The 27,192-nt window shown below is 39.0% G+C and overlaps 1 protein-coding gene across 1 annotated transcript in view; it reads left to right on the forward strand.

Annotated features, from left to right (window-relative positions):
* The first annotated feature begins 2,938 nt into the window (after positions 1-2,938).
* The window catches only part of EPHA5 (EPH receptor A5), a 273,566-nt gene continuing 249,312 nt past the window's right edge, over positions 2,939-27,192 (forward strand). The window contains exon 1 of the mRNA XM_082729161.1: positions 2,939-3,722. Coding sequence (XP_082585287.1) covers positions 3,545-3,722 — 178 coding nt within the window. The 5' untranslated portion in view covers positions 2,939-3,544. The remainder of the gene's footprint in view (positions 3,723-27,192) is intronic.

Genomic DNA, 27,192 nt, shown 5'->3' on the forward strand with positions numbered 1-27,192 from the left:
CACTTTGAATTCAGTGAAGATATTCAGGATTATTAATACATTGAACTTAACTATAGTACCTTTTATAGGGTAGTAACCTTTCAAGGTGTCTTATCAAGGTGATTCTGAATTTCTTTTCTTTATGAAAGCTTAGCAAAAAGCCAAATCCACGGTGAAATCTAGAGAGACATCAGCCACTTTCACCTTTTGAGGCCACAGCAATTATCCCAAGCAAGAGAAATGCAAACAATGGGACTTTCAAGCCCTTACTGAGGTTTTAGACTCTTCTGGTGCAAGGCAGTAAAGTATGAAGGAAAAAGACAAATCTAGTTTTCATGCCATACTGTGGTCCAATGTCAGTATGCTAAGATAGTATTTACATTCCAAGAAAACAACACAAGACCAGATATAAGTTCTCTTTGGAGACTGAGGCCCAAATCAAACCATCCTCAGTGCCTTGATTAACTCTTTCATTTCTGTAAGTGGGGCTCCATTTTATAGCTGTTCATTCTTTCAAGGATATATGACAAATGTTATTTAAAAACCATGATGAAGATGGCTGCTATTTAAGGTGAAGAAAATTAAGGAGTTGGCTTTCTGTAGCCTTAGTCACTTCAAGAAGACTTAAGTATTTTGGGTAGGAGAGAATTACCCATCATAGTGAATAGCGTCCCAAGTTTTCTTTGACATACCCAGTTTAAATTCCTTTCATCCCAATACATAAACTTATAGTTGTTAAATAATTTGTTCCAGTTTTTCATTCAGTGAATATTGCCATTGTGTTGACTGACATACATCATAAGCTATGGATACTTTGAGAAGGAAAACCAAAAAACTTCTTTTTGTGAAAAGCTCAGTCTTGATTACTTATACTCTTTGGACACTGGGTAGGATTTAGATGAGAGAGAGATGTGTGGGAGGGAAAGGGTTAATATTTTTAGGGGGTGAATCTTCTTTGGGATGGTATGCCAGGCATAAAAATGAAGAGGTATGAGCTATTTAGGGAATACTGAATTTCAAATTTTAAGGTAAAGTAAAACAGAAAATTCATTTAAGATTGTAGTAGAATACTTTCAATGCCAGGCTGAAGAAATTGAAAAATTCTGTACTCAACAGTAAGTAATTGGAGGTAGGTGAATACGGTAGTAACATAGAAATGCAAAGGATATGGAAGTAAAAGGAACTTGAAGATCATTTTCTCCAAATCATTTTACTGATGAGGATACTGAGACCTACAGAAGTAAAGTAACAAGCTCAAAGTCCCCTTAAACTGCCTACGGTCCATAATAGCATTATTACGTATCCCTAGGTTTTAGATAACTTAGTTGGTATTCTGTTTAGATATTTTTAAGTAATTCAACTATAATTTGGAAGGAGGAGTTTACATTTTGAATGGTCTTCAAATAGAAATATAAAATTCAACTTTTATCTCAACTTTTCATGAGGTTTTTTTGCCAAACTGAAAGGCTGATTCACTGCCATTTCTTTAAATTCGCTTCATGCATTTGGAGCACATTATAATAGAAAGAAGCTGCTTTTAGATTTCTGGTGCCAAAACATTTCAAAAAAAAAAAAAATCAAAGCTGAGCTTCCACCTCTTTATAAAATTGCATCACTGCTTCTTTATTCTTTCATCTTTATTACAAATATTTAAGCAGAAAACAAATGTCATCAGCTAAAGATGATGAGAAATTTATTGTGAAGACAGACTCTAGATGTCAAAGCTAGTGAGCAGACTCCTCTTCAGGAGGTGCGAATGCAAACCCAATCTTCACAGTAGTTACTAGACCACCAATTAAACAAGATACCTTTCTTCCAAACTCACACTTTTGGTATATGTTTTATTTTCAGGATTTACTACAATTGCCCTCCAGATGTATCTCTTTGAAAGAATGAATGAGAAAGTTGAAGAAAAAATATTAAAAGCAAGAGAATACATAATAAAGGTGAAGCACAGAAAGTCAATTCTTTTAAACCAGCTTTTGGGTAGTTAATTTGTAAATCTCTCAATGCAGTAGAATACACGAAATTAAAATAATATTTTTTAAACCCCGAAATTACTTGACCCTCGCTAATTTCACCAGAATTAATTGCCTAGAGCTGCGTATCATATAATTTCTAAAGTTCTAACACATCCTATCGATGAAATTAATGAATTAAATGATCACCTCGTCAAGTCCCTGGCACGCTACACATATCAGTCAGTCAAATTCGTTGACTCCCTGAAATTTCAGTTATAGTGACGGTGTCTATATTTAGAAATTCTACCATTTACTTCTGAAGGCAGCGTTGACTCATTATCCCATCACAGCTGCTGAAGTATTGGAAGAATAGAAAGGGGGAGCCGCAGCGAGCGATATGGGTGTTTGGGAAACTAGCCACGGACCAGCACAGCCCGCGAAGACGTGGTTATGTGACGACGAGGTGGCTGGTGCCCCAAGCCCGCGATGGGCAGCAGGCGCGGTGCCAAACCGGAGGACCCGCTTCTCCAAGGGCTGCCGGCGGGGCCCAAGGCTGACTTCCCTTCCGCCTCCCGGGAGCCCGGGCGTTCGCAGGCACCGTCCAGAGAATTCTTCGCCCCAAGTACCCGGGGAGGAAGACGCGCCTCTCCCGGAGACCGCTAGGCAACACTCACCGCCGCAGCCTCCCGACCACTTGCCTCCGCGAGTGTGTGACTTCGTCTCAGCAGCTCGCACTTACAGTAGATGCTCGCTGGCGAGGCTGCGAGCGGCGGAGGGCGGGGGAGCAGGCGAGAGGAGGAGGGGGGAGGAGGGGAGGTGCAGAGCTGGGAGGCCGCGGAGACGGCGGAGCTCCAGACCCAGCAGGAGCGCGCGGTGGCGGCGCAGTTTCCAGCCCGGGCTCCCAGCCGCGCGCGCGCCGCCTCCTCCCCGAGCCGCGGGGACCGCCGCAGCTCCGCGCTCCGCGCTCCGGCCCGCTCGCCGCCGGGCTCCGCGCTCCGGCCCGCTCGCCGCCGCCGCGACCTCCCCTGGTCCGCGCTCAGCCCGCAGCTGCTTCCTTCCGCCGGGCTCCCAACTCTCCGGATCTTTGCCTCGGCTCGCCTGGCTCGTATTTTCTCAACTCCTTTCCTTTATCCGTAGCCACCCTGCCTTTTCCTCCTGTTTTTTTTAGTGAGGCTCTTTCTTGACTTAAGATGACTTGTCTCCCTTCCCTTCATCATTTAGTTCAGCCCTGAAGCCTGAAAAGGAATCTTTATCTTCCCCTCAGGGGCATTTTAAAGACCCCAACCCTGAAAAGTCTTAAGAGGCAGAGCAGCAGGACGCGGGACCCTCTCGACACCCCGGGGTCCGGGGCAGAACCGCGCTACCAGCCAGAGCCGGGGTTTACTGTGAGCCCCGCCGAGGAGGAGGCAGGCGGGGGCCGGGAGCAAACTTCGGACGTCTCCGCGGACCCGCGGGCCCCGCATTTGGAAGAGGCGCGCGCCAGAAGGACAAGGGACCCCCACGGGGAACGCGAAGGCGCCGCGAGCCTCCCTCGCCCCCTCCGCGAAGCCGGGGCCGTGGACTGAGACGCGCGGGACAGCGGCGGCGGAGGCGGCCAGGAGAAGATGCGGGGCTCGGGGCCCCCGGGTGCGGGACGCCGGAGGCCCCCGGGCGACGGCGACACCCCCAGCACCCCCGCGTCTCTGGCCGGCTGCTACTCCGCACCGCGCAGGGCCCCCCTCTGGACTTGCCTCCTCCTGTGCGCCGCGCTCCGGACCCTCCTGGCCAGCCCCAGCAACGAAGGTAGGTTGGGGGTGGGGACCGCAGCGACCTGGGGCGGAGGGGCGAGGCGGGGCCTGGAAGTGCGGGTCGGGGCGGTCTGGACGCTGCCGCCGCGGAACAAATCTCCCTCCGCACCGCGAATTCACATGCGGCGGGCTCGGCCAGCCTTCTCGCTCCCCTCTGCTGTTTCTGGGGGGCATTGTGTGCCCTTCGGTGCGGGGCGCCGGGCGAGGGACCCGCGTGCGGACCGAGGCTGTTGGGGGGCTGGGAAGTTGCACGCGGGGGAAAGGAGAGGTCGGAGACCCGCGCCGGGAGGTTGGGTGCGGCTGGTTCTCACTTGGAGCGCGTGGGGAAGTGACATTTCGGGCTTGGAGGAGTGGGGACTGTTCGAAGCTCAGCGACCACGATCTCGGGAGCGGGGGGTTTAGAAACCGTTATTGGAGGCCGGCGATGGGCAATATTGTGGGGGTGACTGGGCTTTTATTTTGGGGGAAAGTGCCTTCTGGAAGCTGTTATTTAGGGCATCGCCAGCTGCTATTCTGGGGTGGGTGGCGAGAGCTGTTATTTCTCGAGGGAGGGGAATGGCGAGGGACAGAAGGCGCCCCACACTGTGGGGTGCCCTCCACTTTGGGGGCTCATCCGCACATCGAGGCGAAAGTGGGAGAAGGCGGGAAGGTGGGATGGATGCGGCGGGAGGCGGAGGAGGGGTGGAGTGTCGCTGCCAGGAAGTTGCGGCTCGAACCCACTCGGGCTCGTGGCTCGGGGTCGGCGTGACGGAAAGCCGCGCTCCGGCCCGAGCCCGAGCCTGGAGTCCCCGGCCCTCCTCCCCACCCCCAATCCTGCGCTCCGGACTCTGAAGCCGTGGCAGCCTGCGGCGGGGCGGGAGCGCCGGCCCGGCGGGAGCAGCACCTCCAGTGGCGCTCGTTGCTCCCGGAGCCGTGCTCCGTTCCCGGGCCCGCCCCAGCTCGGGCGGCCGCCCTTGGCCCCGGGTCTGCTCCGGCTGCGCTGGCTCCGCTCACACGCCCCCCCCGCCGCGCTGGGGCTCCGCTCCAAGCCGAGGCTCGTTCCTCCAGAATGGAGGTGGGAGGTGTAGCATCTCAGGTCCCGATCCCGGCTGCAGGAAGCGGTGGAAACAACCAAGAACCCGAACCCCCGGCTGGAATACTGGGGTTTCGATTTGAATCGGCTCCGCAAGCCACGGGTGAGGCACAGAGCCTTGGAAAAATAAAATAAATAAATAAATAAATAAATAAATAAATAATCCCTTCCACTCCTAGGGCAGGGGACGCTGGCCCGGAAAGATGAAGCAGCAGCCTTCGGGGTCGTGTGTGTCCTCGTGACTTGCACGGGGTGTGTGGCTGCAGGAGAAGGCGCTGAGCTGGTTTAGGAGCGCTGCCAGCTCCCCAGGAACCGTGCGGGAGCGGGGCCGACTGCCACTCCCGGCCCCACCCCACCCCGCGAACTTCTCCCTTTAACCCTCACATTTATTGTTTTAAATCTGATGTAAAGATTCTATGTAGCTCGGGCTAGCTAGCTAGCTAGCTATGGCAATGTCTCGTGCTTAACCCCATCTGCGTCTTTCCCCCTTCTCTGTAAAGTTGAAAAAGTGTTTTCAGTCGTAGGCGTTTTATTAACCTCTCCTGTTAGATTCATGATGTCGGAAGTCCGGAGGGTGGTGACAGGGTTTTGGAGTCCTTTTATGAACTGTCGTATGCCACCGGAAGGGGCATCCTGGTTTGGATTTAAAGAGTGACAGGGATAGTACTGTCATTCATCCTTTTCTGTTTCCATTATATTTCATTTTTTGCCCCCCAGGTGTGATGAAGGAAGTGGTTTATGTAGAGATGAAGGGGAGTAGCTTTCCGTTAGGGAAGGAGGGAAAATGTAGTCTCAGGGAGGCTTGGCGCAAGGGCCAGGACTGCGCCTGGGAGGAAGAGGCAGAGGGAATGGGAGAGAAGCTAGGAGATAGCACTGGCCTCTTAAGGTGATGTAAGCAGAGCTCAAATCTTCTGGAAGGTAGCCTGGTTGGTATCACAGACCTGACAACCACAGGTTGTCTTGTCCTTATGCCAGCTAGTGGAACACACAGCAAAACTTTGGCCATAGTGAGGTGGGGATGGCAGGGGTCTATCACTATTTCACATCGTAGGAAATAAAATCGTATTAATATATATGATTTTACCTGATTCATTCCATTTCTATCCAACAGTTTTCCATCTTTCCCTTGGTATGCTCTCAGACCATTACTTCTGTTCTATAAAATTTATGCGCCCCCTTCTTTTACTTTCTCCATGTGTTATTATAAATCAAACAATACTATATTAAGATACTAATAATAGGAATTTATTAATTTGTTTAAAGATTCCAATTGGAGTTTTTAAGTTTGTTTTTGATTGCTAATTTCTGGAAGGTCTTTGGAAGATCAAGGACAGAAAGATTTGATGTATGCACAGCATCCATTAATAACTTGCTCTCATATACTTTGCCTTCTGCAACCTATAGATACCTAGTGACTTCCCAGACTATAGTGTGTGTGTGTGCATATATATATGGATATGTATACCCATATATATGTGTATATATATATATATATATATATATATATAAATGAATGATCCCATTATGTGAGAAAAAAGTTCAAGGCAGATAGACATAAATGTGACTTTACATTCATAATTTGTATTCTAGTCATTTTTAAAATTTAACTTTGGTAGACATAAATAAGCAGAACTATACAGGAAAGTCCAAACATACATCTAGAATCTTAAACTGAGATGGAATGAATGTTAAGATGTTTTGGATAAAAGACAATAAGAGGAAAATGTACTCTTTAGATTGAATTCTAAGATAAGAAAAAAATACGCTGTCTTTTTACATATATTAGGCATTAATTACATGTGGAAGAAACCTTTGAACTCTGGTGTAATACAAGACACTTCTATATAAAATAATTCAGAAACATATTTAACAAGAAACTTATCTCTGAGATGGATCAAGCAGGGCAAACATTAGCAAGTATATCAACAAGTGAAAATGTTAATAGATTTAATAAGTAAGAGAGCATGTCCACTGTTATGAATATTGGAGGTGGCCCTGAACTTATTCAGTAACTGCCACTTTTTGCTGTCTGGAGATATATTTGTAAACAAGCATTATTTGACAAGTGCTTTTCGCAGCAGGGTTTCTTGGCCAATTACTGCTGAACAGCTCTGCATTGAAAATGATTCACCCGCAGTGAATCAAGCTTAATTCATTGAAGCTACAGTCAGTAATGACCCAGTAAAGTGCTTCTGACAGTTGTCAGCAGTTAGTATTTGAAAAGTCCAGTTTCTTGTTTCTGAATGTTTTCTATGTTTGAGAAGGTGGGGTAGAGGGACTCTTGGAGTTAAAACACACACGTACACACACACACACATACAGAGTGAAGAAATTTTAGGCTAAACTGTTAAAGAATCATAAAATTGTAGATGTTTCCACTGGAAAGAAAGGGAAAAAAGAGTTTGTTTAAGGGTTTTTCTTGGTTTATAATAGGACCAGGCCCATAAAACAGGTTGAAGGACATAATAGATTTGTAAACTAAATAGCTTTGTTTTGTGGCCTTGTCATCCTGTTATAATTCATTTCCTTTTAGATAAAACGGCAGGACCCCACGGAAAAGGGACAGTAAAATCATTCCCTCACCAGGACACTACTGAACAAAAAAAGAGAGCAATTACCCTTATTTGAATCTTGGGTGGTTAGAAGGGAGAGGCCTTGAAGAGTTTGGCTTTTTGCTTTATAAAACATGAAGTGGGGGAGGGGGGGCTAAAGGGTTGACTCTTTAATTTTAAGCTTTTTTTTTTGAAGTAGACAAAAATCTTGGGTGTAGGGTGACAGGGTGAGAAGATTTCATTTCCTCCAGAAGACAGAGGAGAGGGTGGACAATTGCTGCATTTACAATGAACATTTCCCCTTTTGAAGAAAATACTCTTTTTGTAATATCACTTTATTTCAATCTACATAGGATTAAATGGTTTATTTTTTTTATACTAAGAAACATTATTGTACTAATTGTTATTTATATTATTAATACTCTTCTTTACAAAATGTGACCATTTAGAATATTTCTACATAAAATGTCAAAATTAGGTAATAGAGCTATTTATAGACAAACATCGCCAAACTATTTAACTAGATACTAGACTTTATTCAGTATTGCTACTGTTGTGAAAATGACTGTGCTTTAGTTACTTTCACTACATTTTTGCTGATTGACTTGACCACTTGAATCTCCTTTGTTTGGAGTGCTTTCTTATTATGTATTTGCTTGAATGAGTAATTAATTTCTCTTTCATTTGGAGGAACCATTCTACCTTTGACTATAAAAATAGACTATGATGTGCATTATTATATTAACTAACTATAGCTATTTTTACTTATATGAGTCAAACTTAATGTTCTTTTTTTTTAAAAAAATGTGCTGCTAGTATCTTAAAGACATAACTACTATAGAAAGTATTGATACTCTTTTTACTTCATTTTTTGCATTTAAATTACCAGATATATTTCACTTTACTAATGAGTGGTTTGAATTTAAATTAGCTGAGTTACCTAGTTATTCAAACATGATTTATGCATTTTTGACCATTTTAAAATAGTTTTACAATTGTTTTCATAAAGCATCAAAATTAGCTGAAGTTTGAATATGCAGCCTTGCTTATTATAAACTATTAAAAATTGATTGCAGTATTTGTCCATTTTTCCCTTTCCGAAAGAGTAAATTTTTATTAAAAAAGCGATATGCAAGCAAAAAAAAGTAAATTATCACCTTAGAGACTCTGAATGACTCTTGTAGTTCTTATATCTCTGTATGTATTTATCTGTAGAGCAGAATAGCTCCTACTGGTAGCTCTACTGAGTAAACACATATTTCGTTATTTTATCAAAATTTATGTAATCTTTTTGGTTAGGTGGTGATTTCTTTGAAGGAGTTATCCTAGTCTATTGTATACATAACACACCTAATGTATTTTTAATTCACATTAAAAATTGTATCCCAGATGTGGTGGTACACTTATGTTTTTATGAATGTGTACAAAGTAGATAAAAAAAAATGAGTTCTAAAGGTTTTGTAAATACAGATTAAAAAGTTCCATATTTTTAAGAAGCTTAGTAATATATATCTTTAAAGTAATAAACACAATGTTTTTATTCAGTAAGAAGTATTTGATATAAGAAAGATGAGAGAATCTCTGATCTACTCATAATTTTTAAAACACTATATAGTGATTAGGAAACTGGAAGATTTGAGAGTTATTCACTGTGAAAGTCTTTTATTGGTTCATTAAAAACGTCTAAATTACAAACTAAAATGATTCACCCTTAAGTATTTGGTTTGAACTTCCAAAACAATTAGCATGAGTATTTGAAAAAGTCTCCCTTTATCATATATTTTCTTTTCTCTTTTTAGTTTCTGACTATCTAGAAATTTCTTTATTCCAAGTTAATGAAATAGATTTTAAAGTGTTTGAAGAAGACAAAAAATTTATTTTGCTGAAGAAAAAATGTCTAAAATTTTAAATTCAAATTTTAGAAAACAGTTCATTTTTGATAATACATTTATTAACATATACAAGGTGTCATAATGAAGAACTTTCCATAAATATAGTAGGATCAATAATGTCACAAATTATGCTATGAAATTGTGTTTATAAATCAAGGTGTAAATAGATAGTGGCACAGGTATTCTTGAGATTGAAAGGTGATTGGAATTTTCATTTTCTGACACTATAAATTTCACAGATATAGGATTTATTCATTCCATTTATTTTGATCACATAAAATCAAGAGGTAGCTTCAATTTAAAATTTATATTACAGTAATAATAGAAAACAATGAAATGATTTAAAATATAATTCTAATCAGTGAACTTCATGAGAAATGTAGACTTTTAAATTCCCTTTTAGCTTCTTTCATTTTCATACTATCTTTAAAAACCTTACTTAATATCTGTTAGTGAAAGCAAAAAGTAAGTGAATATACAAAAAGGAAAAGCCCTGTTAAGGTACGTAAAAATGTGAATTGTGTCTAGAGAAATGTGGAGTGATTTTGAAAACTCTGTGGTTTAACATGATATTTATTAACTGTCACTTAGTACAATTTTTAAATGCCTTTTTTTTTTTTTTAATCTTTAGTGGTTGAAAGAAACCCTAAAGAGTCATTTCTATTTAAAAATTGCTGGAAAATCCTTCTTCAAATGTGTGTGAGCTTTGCCTTTAGAATACCATTTTCAATGTACTTGTGTTAAGGAAAACCTGGTAGGTTCTGTTTGTAATTAAGGTTTATTCTGGTTCTTCTTTTCCTATAGGAACCCCAGCCTTTTGTCTCTGACCAGCTTATGTGTTAGTTTATTCATATCATTTAAATTGTTTCATATACTATTGAAGAGCATATAAAATTTTGTTGGTCAGAAATCAACCCTAGGTCATGCATTCTTTCCTCACGTGTTCATGGCTTTAATCATGGTCCATTCATTTAGCAGAGTGCAGTAATTTCGCCAGATGATGGTAGAGGTGCACATGGACACATTTAGGGGTGTGTAGAAAAATCATGGTGAGGCTGAAACAAAGAGTGGAGAGAGGTGTCAAGGTGGTATAACTATGACCTTGATATTAATAATAATGCTTGCATTTTATTTTTTATATTATTTTTTAAAAATACCATTACCCCACCCCCCCACACTTACTCTAAATTTATATTTGTTTCACTTATGCTCTGAAGATATAAATTATAGTCTAATAAAAAAAAACTCTTTATTTTATTTCATCAAATTAGATTTTTTTCTTCTGTTTCTCTGTAAATTCTACTGTTTTGTTGAGTCATGCCAAATACTTATGGTGTTAGACACCCCGCAGATTAAATAATTGGGATTAAAGTGTCTGTGATGATTCTAATTCTGTTTTAGTTGCTGGACTGCTGCCCAGGCCATCTTCTCCATCCATCACACATGTCTTCAGTTCTAACTCAACCGGGCCCATAGCTCTGTTAAGTAAATGATTCTGGGGGAGGAAAAAAAAAAAAAATCAAAGAGCCAAAACCTGAGGGTTGAAATATTTTGCATATGCTTTGCGAGAAACTGTTCCTACTTGGAAACATGTTTCGGGCTAAGTATTGGAAGATTTAGAGAAAATACAGTCTGTTCTTTTACTCAGAAATGGGTAGTGTCTTTTTTTTTTCTCTTATAATAATGTCACACACTTATTTTATCTGCCAAATCTCCCTTTCCCTGACCCCCACCCCCTTCCTTCAGGTCCTTCCTTTACTCTCTTTCCAACCCTCCTTCCTCCCACTTTTCCTACCAGACACTCCATTCAGACAAAGTCGAAGCAAGATAAAAGGACAGTAGCACATGCCTGCTATGTTCCGGTACCCCCCAGGAGGTCATGATGTCAAACTGGGTGAGAAGTAATAGTCTGTAAAATAAAGCAGGGGACCCAGTCTCCAAAGGGGAAGAGCATATTGTGTCCAACTAAGTCATACATTGTTTATTTAATTCATAAATCAGAAACACAGTTTAAGGTGTCTCTGTGAGCTTTATGTTTCTTGTAAGATAGCTCACTTTCTTTACACCAGCGGTAACTTCCTGTTCCAGGATGCTTGTTAATGTCTTTTCTTTGGAAAGACAAACTCAGCAGGTAGATCCGGCTGGCACTGGTTCAGCGCAGCAGTCCTCAGCAGGAGCTTTCTCTGCGAGCCCAATTTTGGCTTTAGCCCAGAGTCCTCCCTTACCTTGCGAGCTCGCTGAACAGGTGAGGCTGGCCACCTGGTCTTGTGGAAGATAGCAGTGGACTCTCTCTTCTCCCTCAAGAGTTTTACCCTGGGCAGTGGAATAAGGCTTCTACAAGGGTATGCAACTAGCCTTGCGAGAAAAGCAGAAAATCCTTGGAAACTTCTGTGTCTGAAAGATTTGAACCATGTCCAGTTTCAAGCCATCATATTTGACTTCTCTGGAAGGGGGTGGGGAACAACTAACAACAGAACCACGTAATCTTACAGAACCGGAGTCACTGTTTTTTGATTGAAGCTTATGAAACACAAGTTGAAAAATGAGGAAATGTTATAGAATTATGGAAAAATAAGCAAAAACAGAAACACTGACTTTGAAATTCAGAAACAAACTAGCCTTGTCTTTGTTTTTTATTTGTTCGTTTTTGTTTTTGTTTTGTTTTTGGCTAATCTCCATTGCTTAACAGCCCTAAGTTCTGTGGATGCTCACTCAGTTTTCTTTTTTTTCTTTTTTTGTTTTTAACCTCAGTTCATTTATTTGTAATTGGTACTGCCTACTTTACATAATTGTCCTGTAGAACAAACAAAATGAAACAACTTTCTAATTGTTAGAGAACGAAAGTTCTGGGCGTCTGCCCGATTAACACTCCACGTAGTACGTGCTTGTGCACACCTCACGTGCTGGGTAAGGATCAGGATACAGGAAAGCACTGTGTGCAGCCGTTTTGTTTTTAAACTTATATGATGAGAGGAAACTACCCTAAGAAAAGGAATATAAAAATATCTTACCTTTGCAAATGTAACAGAATTATGGCTTTAGCGAGCACTTCCCTAAGGTCTTAATAGCATGGAAGTGGCCTATGTCCTTGAAGGCCCAGTAGCTTAATTTTAATTAACTTCACAATAATTGTGCTCTATCTGGGTAGTGCAGAGTGAGGAGATGTAAACACCATGGAATGAGCTCTATCACACATTAGTGGTCTTGAACCATCTACCTCAGATTCCTCATAGTTAAAATGAAGTGTTAGGGTTGTTGTGGAGATAAAATAAGAATGTATATATGTTGCCTAATGAAATTCCTAGAGCAGAGCAGGTATACACCAGATGTAAGCCCCTGTATTTCCCCCACTACTAAATACAGGCTGTTTGAGAGAAGATTTCACAATCACAGGTGATCATCTCACTTGCACTGGATGATTAAAGGGAAACTGGGACAGAGAACAATCTAAAAAAAGAATTGCATGTGCAAATTTTCCATAGAGCTAACCAGGATAGAAATCAATGACATGATGTTGTCTGAATTTTCTGCTGGTTTCCTCATTATTGCTTTTGAACACTGGAATCTGATTAGGAAATAGAAAGCCACAAGTATAAGTGTCATGGGTTGTAAATGTTGCATTTTACCTCATTATTCCCCAGGTAGAGGTCACAGTTTGCTTACGAGCCACAAAATGTATCAAGAGAGATCTTCAAATATTTTAGATATTTAGTCCTAGCATAGTATTTTGTTAGTTTTACCTGGTTGACAGATAGATAGGTGGATGGAGATAGTCTTTGAAATGACCCAGTGGATAGGTAGGAGAATTAAATTCATAGAAGTTTCCTAAAAAAGATATCTGACATTATAATTTGACATCACTCCTTTAGTCTGAAATATATGATTTTCTGGGCTGTTCAATTATATTCAGAATTTGAAATAGTACTGGGAAGTATAATTTTTTTATATTTTCAGAAAGATTTTAATATAATTCTGTGAAGGCTTTTCCTTTTTAAATAGGTTAACATAAACAGATGTAAGGAAGTTTAGAATGTACTGTATTTAGAACAGCTTATGAAATGTAGGACTCTATTTACATACTAATGAGTAGATATACCTATATACCATAATTATAGCTAACATTGATTATTGACATACAGTGTGCCAGACATTTTACTAAGTAGTTTACATATATATTGATTTCTTTTCCCAAAAAACAAGCTTAGGAAATTATGTAATAATAATAATATGTATAATATTATATAATAATTATAATAATATAATATAATAATTATAATAATATATAAAGAACTTATATTGTATTATATTAATTATAATAATATAATATAATAATTATAATATATAAAGAATATATATTGTATAATATTATATAATATAACAATTACATAATAATTGTTATTATTATTATATTTTCATTTTACACATGATGAATGTGAGCAGGGAATGGTTAAATAACTCATCCCCAGTTGCAAATCTGAAAGTGGTAGAAATCTGCATTCAAACCCAGGTAGTCTGACTGCCGTACAGCTCTTAACAGCTCTTCTAGACCAGGACATACTATTGACTAAATCCTCCCGACATCCACAGTCACTCTTGCTCTCACCATCTAAGTATTGGCTCATTCCACTGAGAACGGGAAGTACAGTAAAAGTGCATACAGAGCTACAGTATAGTCCAGAACATATTTTCTGAGCAGTTCACTTGCAGCTCCCTCCTTATTTTCTCCCCTCAGCAAATATTTGACCAGCTGCTTGTCCTAAGGCTCTTATGCTCTGATATACTCCATGTTGACATCTTACCTTTCCATTGCCCTGAACCCTGGTAGCACAAGGCAAGATCTCTTCCCACACATTGCTTCCATTTCAGGGCATGCATTCTTTACTTTTTGAGTTGTTTTCTCTTATTTTAGTATATAAGAAACCCAGTTCTCAATCCCTAGTCCAGGCTAAACTGTGGACTCAGGTTTCTATACCCGAAATCCCATTAAGGAATTCTCTTGGAGGAGTGACGGCTCTAAGATGGTGACATATGTAGTTCCTGACTTCTGCTTCCCTCACAGGAAGCACAACTAACTATTCAAGAACAAGACACCCCTGAGAGAATCCTAGAACATGGGTTGAGTTTGAAGAACCTCTACACATCACACAGACCAAGGCATACTGCACTAGAAGGGTTAAAGAAGCAGCTATACCTTGACCACATTGCCCCTCTCCAGTGCAACCCAATGCAGAGAGGTCTCCCCTGGCTCTGGTTCTTCCAGTGGGAAAAGACAACACAGAGGAGAAAAGACTCCCCCAGGATTGTGAGTCATTTTGTAAGAGCTCTTGCTCTGACCTCACACCATGGAAATTACAGGAGAATCTGTGGGGTTCAGCCACAAGGAATGTTGCGGCCTTGGGGAATGGGGGAGGGGCTTGCAACAACCAGCACTTGGATCATGACAGATGAAGTTCATACCTGTAGTGCCCAAGTAGTAATCCTAACCAGATGCAGATCTGCTCATCTGCAGAATCAAGTCAGAGGCTTACTCTGACTAGGAAACAGGGTAGGGAGCTGTCTGCCTAATTTGGATCCTCCAAGGAGAAGTTTTGCCAGTCCTGCAGCGCAGTTTGCCCATACCATTCAGGGAGCTGAATCACAGCCCCATCTTCTATGGAGAGTGTCTTATGGCCCCATATGTTGAAAAGGACTAGAGACAATCCCAGGAGGCCGTGTGGCCCAGATCAGAGCTCACAGTGAGAATCAGGTAGGCAAAGCCAATAGTGCAGAGCAAAGCCAGTGGTTCTGTTCAGTTTAGAAACTTTTTGGATATAGGTCTGCTTGAGTTAAGATGACAAACAAAGGACTTTACTGACTTTAGAGATATTTCTTCCAATGTACCCCAACAGGGAATTTAATTTGTGTTTCTGCTCAGTGCTGAGTACATCCTTCAACCTGTCCAACAAGGCAACCAAATTGGAGCACGCAGGAAACTCTACAACCCATCCAATAGCCCGACATACAGTGGCATTTGAACAAGGAACAAAGCCTGTGTCTTTCCTCATTTATAAAGCAAAACAGTGGCCTTATTTGATGAAGGAATTCAGTACACAGTCATATCTGATTCAAGTATGCAAACAATGAGCTGTACATCCCTTGGTCTTGTCCTTCCAGGGTAGGGAAGCAAATTCATAGTTCCATCTACTTCTAAATATTGTGCCCAGTCCTGACTGTCTAGTAAACCTTACCAGAGATCCAGGCAACTGTGGAGCTCATCCAACAGTCTTATGTGGAAAACAAAGCCAGCAGTCCTATCCAACTATTATCAACCAACAGTATAACTCCTATCCCTTTCTTACAGCTCAAACAGTTCCCTTTCCCAAAGTAGACCACGATAGCAAACTTTACCCATCCAGGGGCATTACCAGCACACAGCCAAAAACTCCAGCTGAGCTGACTGGTGAAGAAACTGCATCTGTCAGAGCAAACCTCTAAAGTCTGGAAGAGGAGCCTTGTTACTTAAATGTGCAGATACCAATATAAGGAGTTGAGGATCCCCCCCCAAAAAAATCAGATAAATATGACACCACCAAAGACATCTAGTAAAGCTTTAATAACTGACCCTAAAGAAATGGAGATCTATGAACTGTCAGACAAATAAATCAGAGTAATCCTTTTAAGAAAGTTTAGTGAGCTATAAGGGAACACAAATGAAATTAGGAAAACAATTCCTGAATGAAATAAGTTTGGCAAGGAAAGAGAAACCATCCAAAGCAAACAAAAACCACACAGACTTTCTAAAATTGAAAAACACAATAAGTGTACTGTGGAATTCAATAAAAATTATCAAATGTAGACTCAACCATGCAGAGAAAGAATCAGCAACCTAGAAGATGAGACATTAGAAATCAGTCAGAGGAGGAAATAAAGAAAGAAATTTAGAAAGGAAGGAAGGAAGGAAAAGAAGAACTCATACTAGAATTATAGGATTCAATGAAAAGAAACAATATTCACAATATGGGAATTCCAGAGGAAAAGACAAAAAGGGATAGAATATATATTTAAGTTGTAACGGATGAAAACTTTCTGAAGTTGCAGAGAGAAGTAGACATCCAGGCTCTTGAGGCCCAAAAGACTCCAAATAGATTGAATCCAAATAGGGCTACACTGAAACACATTATAATTAAATTTTTAAAGATTAGGAAATGATGTTAAAGATGCTAATTAACAATGTAAAAACATAAAAAAATTGTGTAAATTTCACTGGTAATGGTAAATATATAGTCACAGATTCTGCAATATCATAATAATGGTGTATAATTCACTTATAACTTTAAAAGATTTTTTAAGAAATATAAATAACTACAGTAATCTGTTATTAGTTATGCAATTAAAATAATGTAAATTGTAGCAACAATAATCTAAAATGTGAGGGAAAGAGAAATAAAATCATAAAGTTTAGGAATTATATTGAAGTTAAGTTGTTTTCAGTTTAAAATATGTTGTCATAACCTTAAAACAGTTTATGTATACCTCATGGTAACTTCAAGGGAATATCCTATAGTAATTACCCAGAAGAACATGATAAAAAGCATGTTGATACCAAAAGACATCAAACCCACACAAAAATGTATGAGAAACAAGTAAAATGGATCTATAAAGCATTTAGAAATTAACAAAATGGCAGTGATAAGTCCTTACCAATCAATATAGGCATACCTCAGAGATCTTACAGGTTTGGTTCTAGTACATCACAATAAAGCAAATAACACAATAGTCAAATGATTTTGGGGGGTTTCCCTGTATATACAGAAGTTATGTTTATGTAGTTCATTAAGTGTACAACAGCATTAGGTGTAAAAAAACAATGTATACACCTTAATGAAAAATACTTTATTGCTAACCATCATTAGAGAATTCAGCAAGTTATAATTTTTTTGCAGGTGAAGGGTCTTGTCTAATGTGGTGGCTGCTGACTGATCAGGGTGGTGGTAGCTGAAGGTCAGAATGGCTGTGGTAATTTCTTAAAGTAAGACACACAATGAGGTTTACCATATCAATGAATTCTTCTTTTTCACAAATTATTTCTCTGTTGTGTGTGATGCTATTTGATAGCATTTTATCCACAGTAGAACTTCTTTCAAAATTAGAGCCAATACTCTCAAATCCTGCCGCTGCTTTATCAAGTAAGTTTGTGTAATATTCTTAACTGTCTGTTGTCATTTCAGCAGTCTTCACAGTATCTTCACCAGGAGTAGATTCCATCCCAAGAAATCACTTTCTTTGCTCATTCATAAGATGCAGTTCCTCATTCCTTCACGTTTTATCATGAGGTGGCAGCCATGCAGTTACTTCTTCTGGTTTCACTTCTAATTCTAGTTTCCTTGATATTTCCACCACATCTGGCATGACTTCCTCCACTGAACGTTTAACTCCTCAAAGTTGTCCATGAAGGTTTGCAATCAATTTCCTCCAAACTCCTGTGAATATTGATACTTTGACTTCTTCCCATAAATCACGAATGTGCTTAACAACATCTGGAATAGTGAATCCTTTCCTGAAAGCTTTCAATATACTTTGCCCAAATACATCAGAGGAATCACTATCTATGGCCTCTACAGCCTTATGACATGTATTTCTTAAATAATAAGACTTGGAAGTAGAAATTATTCCTTGATCCATGGGCTGCAGAATGGATGTTGTGTTATTATCAGGCATGGGAATGGGATTAATTTCTTTTTTTTTTTTTTTTTTTTTTTAAAGATTTTATTTTTATTTATTTGACAGACAAAGATCACAAGTAGGCAGAGAGGCAGGCAGAGAGAGAGGAGGAAGCAGGCTCCCTGGCTGAGCAGAGAGCCCGATGCGGGGCTCGATCCCAGAACCCTGGGATCATGACCTGAGCCGAAAGCAGAGGCTTTAACCCACTGAGCCACCCAGGCGCCCCGGAATGGGATTAATTTCATCGTACATCTCTATCAGGGCCTTGAGTGATCTCATGCGTTGTCAATGACCAGTCGTATTTTGAAAAGAATTTTTTTTTTTCTGAGCGGTAGAGCTCAACAGTGAACTTAAAAAATTCAGGAAGCCATGCTACAGACAGATGTGTGTTTGTCATCCATGCTTTGTTGTCCCATTTCTGGAGCACAGGCAGAGTAGATTTAGCATGATTCTTAAGATCCCTAGGATTTTCAGAATGGTGACTGAGCATTGGCTCCAAGAGATACTCCCTGCAAGGGAGTCAGCCTCACTTGTGTAGCTTTCAAGCCAGGCATTGATTTCTCCTCTCTAGCTATGAAGGTACTAGATGATATCTTCTTCAATATAAGGCTGTTTTGTCCACACTGAAAATTTGTTGCTTAATAGGCACTTCTACTGCTTAATATAGCTAGATCTGGATAACTTGCTGCGGCTTCTACATCCGCACTTGCTGCTCTACTTTGCACTTGGATATTATGGAGATGGCTTCTTGGCTTATACTTCATGAAACACTCTCTGCCAGCTTCCAATTTTTCCTCTGCAACTTCTTCATCTCTCTCAGCCTTCAGGGAATACAAGGGAGTTTTGACTTTGCTCTGGATTAGAGTTTTATTTAAAGAACCTTTATGGCTGGTTTAATCTTCTGTGCAGACGCCTAAAATTGTTCTTCATATCAGTAAAGAGGCTGTTTTGCTTTCTTATCATCCCTGTCTTCACTGTATAGTACTTTTTTATTTCCTTCAAGGGCATTTCTTTTGTGGTCACAACTTGGTTAGGACTTTTGTACAAGAGACCCAGCTTTTGGACTGTCTCCACTTTGACATGCCTTCCTCATTGAGCTTAATCATTTTTAGCCTTTGATTTAAAGTGAGAGATATATGGGCGGCCTGGTTGGCTCAGTTGGTTAAGCATCTGCCTTCGGCTCAGGTCATGATCGCAGGGTCCTGGGATCTAGGCCCTCATGGGGCTCCCTGCAAGCTTCCAGGCTTCTCCCCCTCCCTCTGCCTCCTCCCCCCTGCTCATGCTCTGTCTCTGTCTCTCACTGTCTCTGTAAAATAAATAAAATCTTTTAAAAAAATAAGATGAGAGATCTACAACTCTTCCTTTCACTTGAACATTTAGAGACCTCTGTAGGATTATTAATAATTGGCCTAATATAAGTATTGTTGTGTCTCAAGAAATAGGGAAGCCAGAGGAGGGGGACAGAGGGGCTATGTGACTAATCAGAAAACACACAATGATTATCAGTTAAGATGTGGGTGTGGTTTGTGGCAGTCCAGAATAATTACAATAGTAACATCAAAGATCACTGCTCACAGATCACCATAACAAATATAATAATGAAAAAGTTTGAGATATTGCAAGAATTACCAGAATGTGACACGAAGACAGAAAGTGAGCAAATGCTGTTGACAAAATGCTGCTGTGGGCCCTGGGTGACGCAGTTGGCTAAGCCTCTCACGATCCCAGAGTCCTGGGATGTCCTCCTGCCTCCGTCTGCCCCTCCCCCAACTCATTCTCTCAATCTCTCTGGCTCTTGTACTCTCTCTCTCAAATAAGTAAATAAAATCTTTAAAAAGATTTGTAATTGGGGCACCTGGGTGGCTCATGGGTCATGATCTCAGGGTCCTGGGATCGAGCCCGGCATCAGCCTGTCGGCTGGCAGGGAGCCTGCTACCCTTCCTCTCTCTCTGCCTGCCTCTCTGCCTACTTGTGATCTCTGTCAAATAAATAAATAAAATCTTTAAAAAAATGTAATAAATTATTTTTTAAAATGTCGCTGATAGACTTGTTTGGTGCAGGGTTGCCACAAACGTTCAGTGTGTGAAATACGTAGTATCTGCAATGCACAATAAAGAGAAGTGCAGTAAAATGAGGTAGGTCGGTAGTGACATATGTCAATCATTTCTCAATAAAATTGAGAAAAAAAAAGGTATACTAAAAAAGAAAAAAGAAACCCTCCCTAAGATCATTACCCCTTGCTCTCTTAGGAATAGAGAGCAGTTTTTAAAATGCTGTTTTGCCTTTACTCATGGTATTATATTTTTTAGGCAATACTACTACTTGTAACAGGTGAGGTGACTGAAAACTTCAGTGAAAAATGCATCTACCTTTGTCTCTGATCCCAGTTTTTCTTTTTCTTTTTTTTCCTTTTTATATGCACAGTTATATCAAATATTTTATAATCACTTTTATGTAGTTTACATTATTACTCTACGGTTTACCAAAGGTTATAACCTGTATTATTTTATGAGAATCTCATTAACAAAGCCTATAGGATAGATTAGATAAATCATTGTCATAAACAAAGGAATCAAGACAAGAAAATTGGATCTATTAAGAAAACAAGTTAATTTGCCAACCAAACAAGTTAATTTCCAGATAACTGGCAGTAGAGCTATTTTTTTTCTTTACTACATGCATCAGTATGAGGAAAGATTTGCCTGTCTGTAAACTTACTGTGAGCAAGCCCCAATGTCTGACATTCCTTATGAGATATCATCAAAGTATATATATTCTATGAATTTATTTTTCGTGAATAAATTTTAATATGTCATGTCTTTGTTTCTTTAAAGACACTGCTTTTAACCACGACCAGTCTGACCTCATTACTGTTTTATTAGTAGAGTCCATGTCACTCTTTTCCTAAATTCGTAATTATTAGCGTTTAGAATCTCTGGTATTATAGTCTTTTTCTGAACTACAAAATTGCCAACTAAAAGATTGTATGATCTTGCCAACCCAAACAAGTTAACGCCAAAAAATTTGGCAGTAGAATACTTCATTTTAAATGACCAAAAACATCAATGAGAAGAAAGTTCTACTGATTAGAACATGACTAGAAAATAATCAGTAGATATCCTGCGGTCCCTATCCCTTTGTGCTTTAATCCGCTATGGCTTCGTCCCCCTCCTTCTTTCTCATGAGAAAGTCTCAGAATTCATATGAACTGTCAACCAACCACTGTCAACCAACGTCAAATAATTTTTTTCTGCTTTGAAAGTGTGATTTGATTTTACCTCTAGGAAAACAATTAATAGAAAATATCTGTTTCTTAATGATTTAAATTTCTTGGGAGGGGATGGATTTATTCTTTCACTTATTCTAGATTTGCTGGATTATTTAGACTGTCACTTACTTTATGAAGTACTTTAGATTTATAACCTGATAAGAATTCTTAATATTGCAAGGGAAATGGGTAAGATCTACCATGTGAATAGAATGACATTAAAAAATAAACTTATTCCATCCGTGTTATCGCAAATGGCAAGATTTCATTTCTTTTGATGGCTGCATAGTATTCCATTGTGTATATATACCGCATCTTCTTTATCCATTCATCTGTTGATGGACATTGGGAGGGAGACAAACCATAAGTGACTCTTAATCTCACAAAACAAACTGAGGGTTGCTGGGGGGAGGGGGGTTGTGAGAAGGGGGCTGGGGTTATGGACATTGGGGAGGGTATGTGCTTTGGTGAGTGCTGTGAAGTTTGTAAACCTGGCGATTCACAGACCTGTACCCCTGGGGATAAAAATATATGTTTATAAAAAATTAAAAAAGAAATAATTAAACTTATTAAAGAAGAAAGTTTAGAATGTAAAGATGAATGGCTTTTTAAGTAGAGTTCCGTTCGTGTTTCATTAGTGTATTTAATTCTAACCAGTAGCTACTTAGTATATTTAAGGAATTATCCCTTTTGAATATATTTTTATTTATTCTAAAAATTCTAGCAAATATTTCAGAAATATCAGTGCGTTAATATTGTATTCTATTGAGCCAAGAATTCTTCAAAGTGAATCTTTCTCTAGATGGGAAGAATAATAATGATAATTGCTGGGAAGACTATTACCACATAATTTCTAACTCTCAACAACAACCCTGTGGAATGGTATTAGTATTCCAGTTTATTAATGGAAGATTGGGTTTGGAGGAAATTAAGTAACATGTATTCGGTTACACACAAAATAAATGGACAAGATGGGAGCCAGAAGTGTTTGATGTTGAACATCTTGGTTATACCCACTATGCTAGAGATTACATTCATGTAAATGTACATAGTGTTATGATTTATACTTTATTTATGCATATAATTTTTCAAGGACGGAATCATGTTTTATTAAAAAATCACGTTTGTGAGAAATTCAGTTAATATAAGAATAATATAAATACAGGCAAGGCGTAGAGAAACAGGGAACACTTTTATCAAGAGAATTTCACTACCATCAATGTTAGAGCAATTGGTTAGAAATATTTAGGTACAAGCTTTTTGTTATATAGTTATCATTTCCTGGTAGAAAACCTTTCAGTTCACATCAGGAAAAAACTTGTTTTTTTTTCCTGACTTTGGGATTTCAGAGAAGCTAGCCACAGTGGTATTTCTGTTTGCGGTATTGAGCAATGGCATGAATAGTAGTAGTCTTAACAATTTTTCAAAATGCACAGAATTGATTTGCATTTAATAGGTTTTTAATATGAGTCATTGTTGAAAACCAAGGACATAATATTAGTGGTGGTTTTCAAACTCTCTCTCTCTCTCTCTTTTTTTAAAGAAGCAGAAATTCATTCAAAGGAATCACAGTGGAAGCTCAATACATGAAACTGATAACAGTGTTGTTGGTGTCCTGGCTATGTTTTTACGTCTCCCTCCCTTCATCTGTTTGTGCCTCTAAGATACCTCTTTAGAACCACAGAGGCATCATGACTTCAGTGTGAAAACCGCTCTGTTAAAATATAAAAAGAATTTTGCATGGAACATCAGTATACTATGATCCTGACTTGTAGCTTTCTGACAATCTAGATAAAAAAACAAGTTATAATATGAAGTAATGTTTACTTTGAAGATTTATTTATATTTCAGAGTGAGAGAGAGTGCACTTAAATAGATGTTAAATAAATATTTGTTGAATGAGTTTACCCTCATTCTTTGATAGTGCCGTATTCCATATACCTGGAATAAAAGTTAAGGCAGTGAGCTAGACTTTTTCCTCAGTTGTTTATGCATTATATATATCATATAGGATTGTATAAGGTTGCAGAGAATACAAAAACTATTCACCATAGACTTAAGACGTTGAGTGCTTGCCTGTTAAATATTTGGGAAAGAAGTTTCCGGGGAGAAGTTTGGTGATTTGGGTTCAGCGGCTTCATGATGTCAGGATTAGAATCATTTGGGGGTTTTTTGGCCTTACTCGCAAGCTTGTTGTCTCACTATTGTGAGAAGACTGATGCATCTCCAAGCTTCTCATCCAGTTCAGAATAAGAAGAAAGAGAAAAGCCAAGAACCATTCCAACAGCCCTATTCCTTCAGCTAGGACAATAAAAATTTCCCAGGCACTGGAAGGTAGATTTCTATTTATGTCTTATTAGTGAGACCCATGTAACAAGGCCACCAGACCCAGGGAAGGTGAAGACCACAGTGACATGATTGTCATTATTGGTCATGACCTGTTGTAAGGTATTCGACACATTGCTACTCCAAATACAGTAAGAATCTGATACCAAGGAAGGAGAAAGAATGTGAATATTTAATAGCCATAAAAAGCATCTTTGAGAATACCACAGAAAATGTAAAATACTTTCACTTTATCTCTTTTTTTCACTTTTCCTTTCTATACTTTGTGAAAGGAGAAATAGCTAAGTGCTGAGATTTATATTTTGACCAAAAATAGACTCTTGAGCAAAAATGATTGCTGCAGGATCATCAATCTTATACCTTCCTAAGATATATAATTAATTGTATTCAGTAAACTGACTTAAAAATTACTTTCTTGTCATCATGAATGCTGCTAGCTATTTTGAGATGGATAACTATGGCTAGGTCACTTATGACCTAGTAAAACGTTTGTATTCAGCCACCTAAAATTATTGGCCACAGGTTTTGTTGATACTTCTGTCTGTATTGCTATACCTTTTAACTAGGTTTTCATGATAAATGGCTACTCAAAGATTTTTTGTAATATAATTTTTTCTATTTTAGATAATAAAGAATAATTTTGTAGGATTTACATCAGCATTAAATTTTAATTAAGCTGTAGGACTGACATAAGCATAACGACTGAAGTTGACAGCAGAAATTTGGGTCACTTCTCATTTTACAAAAAGGGCTCTTGAACTACTCAGTTTTTTGCTCAATTTTTTTGGAAATACCATCACCTTAAAATGCATACTGTGAATTTGTGCAAGTTTCTGTTTTAGTTCATGTTCAGATCCAATCATCATTTATCCTGCCCTGTAGGCTTGAAAGCTAATGATTATATAGATTGTTTTGTAGTTTGTGGTATTTCAGTCAAGCATTAGGGATAATTAGGGACGGAGGTAAGGATGCATTCAAAACAAAGAATCAGCTTTCTATATATTATTCATTCTATGTTTATGTGCTTTTTGCCATCTAAGGACAAAGTTCTTGTATTTGAACAAATATATGCCCTCTTTTGCATAAAGAGGGCATTTTGTAAAGCATAATGAATAGTAAAATTAAAAATTAGGAAAAGAGGGTTCATAATTATTTTGTTCTTTGCACTTTCACTTTCAAGGATCTTGTAACTTAGTTGAATCTTTGGAAATTTGATACCAAATTTGTAACTTATGGCAAACTAGTTGGAAATTTCATACTAAACTCTGATTTTCCCAGGAAAAACTAATGTCTTTTCTGTTTAGATTAATATATGTGAAGATTTCCATCTTATATACAGTACTCTTAGAATTTTATGGTAAATGCTGGGTTCTCTAGCATACTATTCACAATTCATTGATTTAATAAAACTCGTTGAGATATAGGGGTTAAGAGTTTCAGAGAAGTAAACCTTTGGATTCAGCAAGTCCAACATTGGACAGGTGTGATATAGAAGCAAAAGAAAGAGATTTGGAGTTAGATAAGACTTGGATTTATATTCCACCTGTGTGCTTATTAGCTCTGGGACCTTGGACCACTGCCCTATTTAACTTTTCTCAACTTCAAATTTCCTTATCTGAAAAATGGGGGAAAAACATACCAAAGGATCATTGTTAAGACTAAGTGATATATGTATATTAAGCACAGACATATAATTTTATTAGTTTCAATCACTAATGTTACAGATATAAAAATTGAGTCCCTCAGAGTCAATTCATTTCTGTAAGCTTACATAGTAGCAAACCAGAACCATAGACTTAATGAATATTCTCTGTGCAGTGAACCATTCAAAAAGTGAATTGTGAATAAGCACATTTATTTCAAGTATTGAAGATTTACACTATCTGGTAAGGAATAGCTTCTTACATATACAGTGTGATGTGGAACCGAGTAGCTATTAAATGCGTGTATTCTGTGATGTGATGATTTTCAAGCCTGTTATGTCATCTAATGTTGACTTTTCTCTTTAGAATAAAAACAATATGTAAAATTTGACAAGTTTCGTTACCACACCTGACAAGGTAGCTGCTGAAAACCATATGGTTTTGGTCTTTTCATGCCATGTGTCCTGTAAATGTAGCAGACTGCTCCTTAGTCATAATTTAGCTGTCAGTGGATTTCAGTTTTACCTGTGCCTAAAAACTCTGTATGGAATAACCAGCGGATACTAATTCTGAAATACTCTTTGCCATCTCCCCGAGTTTACAATTTTAGAGTTTAATAACTATTCAGAAATCTTTAGTTTACATTTCTTATTAAGTTTTGCTTCTTTTGGAGTTTTATGCTTTGTCATATGAAATTCTACTGCTTAATTTTCAAAGAGCAGAGGCTAAAACTCTTTATGATGATGAAAAATATTTTGAAACAAAATGAACAAAAAGAAATAAAAATAACAAAATGAGCAGAGATGAAAGTATTTTGAAACAATTAAAGGCAATAGTTGTTCTACAGAGTCAACAACTAAGCTTAATATATTAACATTGAAAGGTCATTTTTTTTTAAAGATTTTTAATTTATTTATTTGATAGAGAGAGATCACAAGTAGTTAGAGAGGCTGGCAGAGAGAGAGAGAGAGAGAGAGAGAGAAGCAGGCTCCCCGCCCAGCAGAGAGCCCGATGTGGGACTCGATCCCAGGACCCTGAGATCATGACCTGAGCCGAAGGCAGCAGCTTAACCCACTGAGCCACCCAGGTGCCCCCCCCTTTTTTTTATTTTTTAGGGAGGGGGTGACAGGGACAGCCAGAATCCCAGGCGAGCTCCACCCTCAACGGGGAGCCCAACACGGGGCTCCACATCTTGACCCTGAGATCATGACCTGAGCTGAAATCAAAATTCATATTCTTTTTTTTTTTAATTAAAAGATTTTATTTATTTATTTGACAGAGAGAAATCACAAGTAGTCGGAGAGGCAGGCAGAGAGAGAGAGAGAGAGGGAAGCAGGCTCCCTGCTGAGCAGAGAGCCCGATATGGGACTCGATCCCAGGACCCTGAGATCATGACCTAAGCCGAAGGCAGCAGCTTAACCCACTGAGCCACCCAGGCGCCCCCAAAATTCATATTCTTAACCAATGGAGCAACCCAGGCACCCCAACAAAGGTCATTTTAGAGATCACTTCAAAGATAAATAATCTGAGTTTAAGTGACTCATTTGGGAATGTTATTGGAATTTTGTTAATTTAGAGTATTAGATGTTTCAAGGCCTGATGAAAGGGAAGCCGACTCTGGAATAAAAGACACTAGAGTTTGCCTTCACATCCTGCCACTTAGGAATTGTCTCACTAAGAATGTCTTCCTCTGAAAATAACAGCAAATCACTTCCTCAGCGGATTAAGCAACAAAATTGATTTTTTTTTTTTCTGACATAACAGAAAGTCCTAAGAGAAGCAAGTTTCAAATTTAGATGGATTAGCGACTCTATGATATAATTTGGAACCAGATACTTCCCATCCCTTCACTCTGTCAACCTTAATCTGTAGGTTTTGCTCTCTGCTGATTCTCCTTATTTTCTCTAGATGGCTGCATCAGTTCCAGGAAATACACTCATACCCAGCAACTTTCAAAACATCCAGGAGCTTCCTTTTCTAATATTTTCTTCT

Source organism: Mustela nivalis (genome assembly GCF_964662115.1).
Source record: "Mustela nivalis genome assembly, chromosome: 4".
Classification (NCBI taxonomy): Eukaryota; Metazoa; Chordata; class Mammalia; order Carnivora; family Mustelidae; genus Mustela; species Mustela nivalis.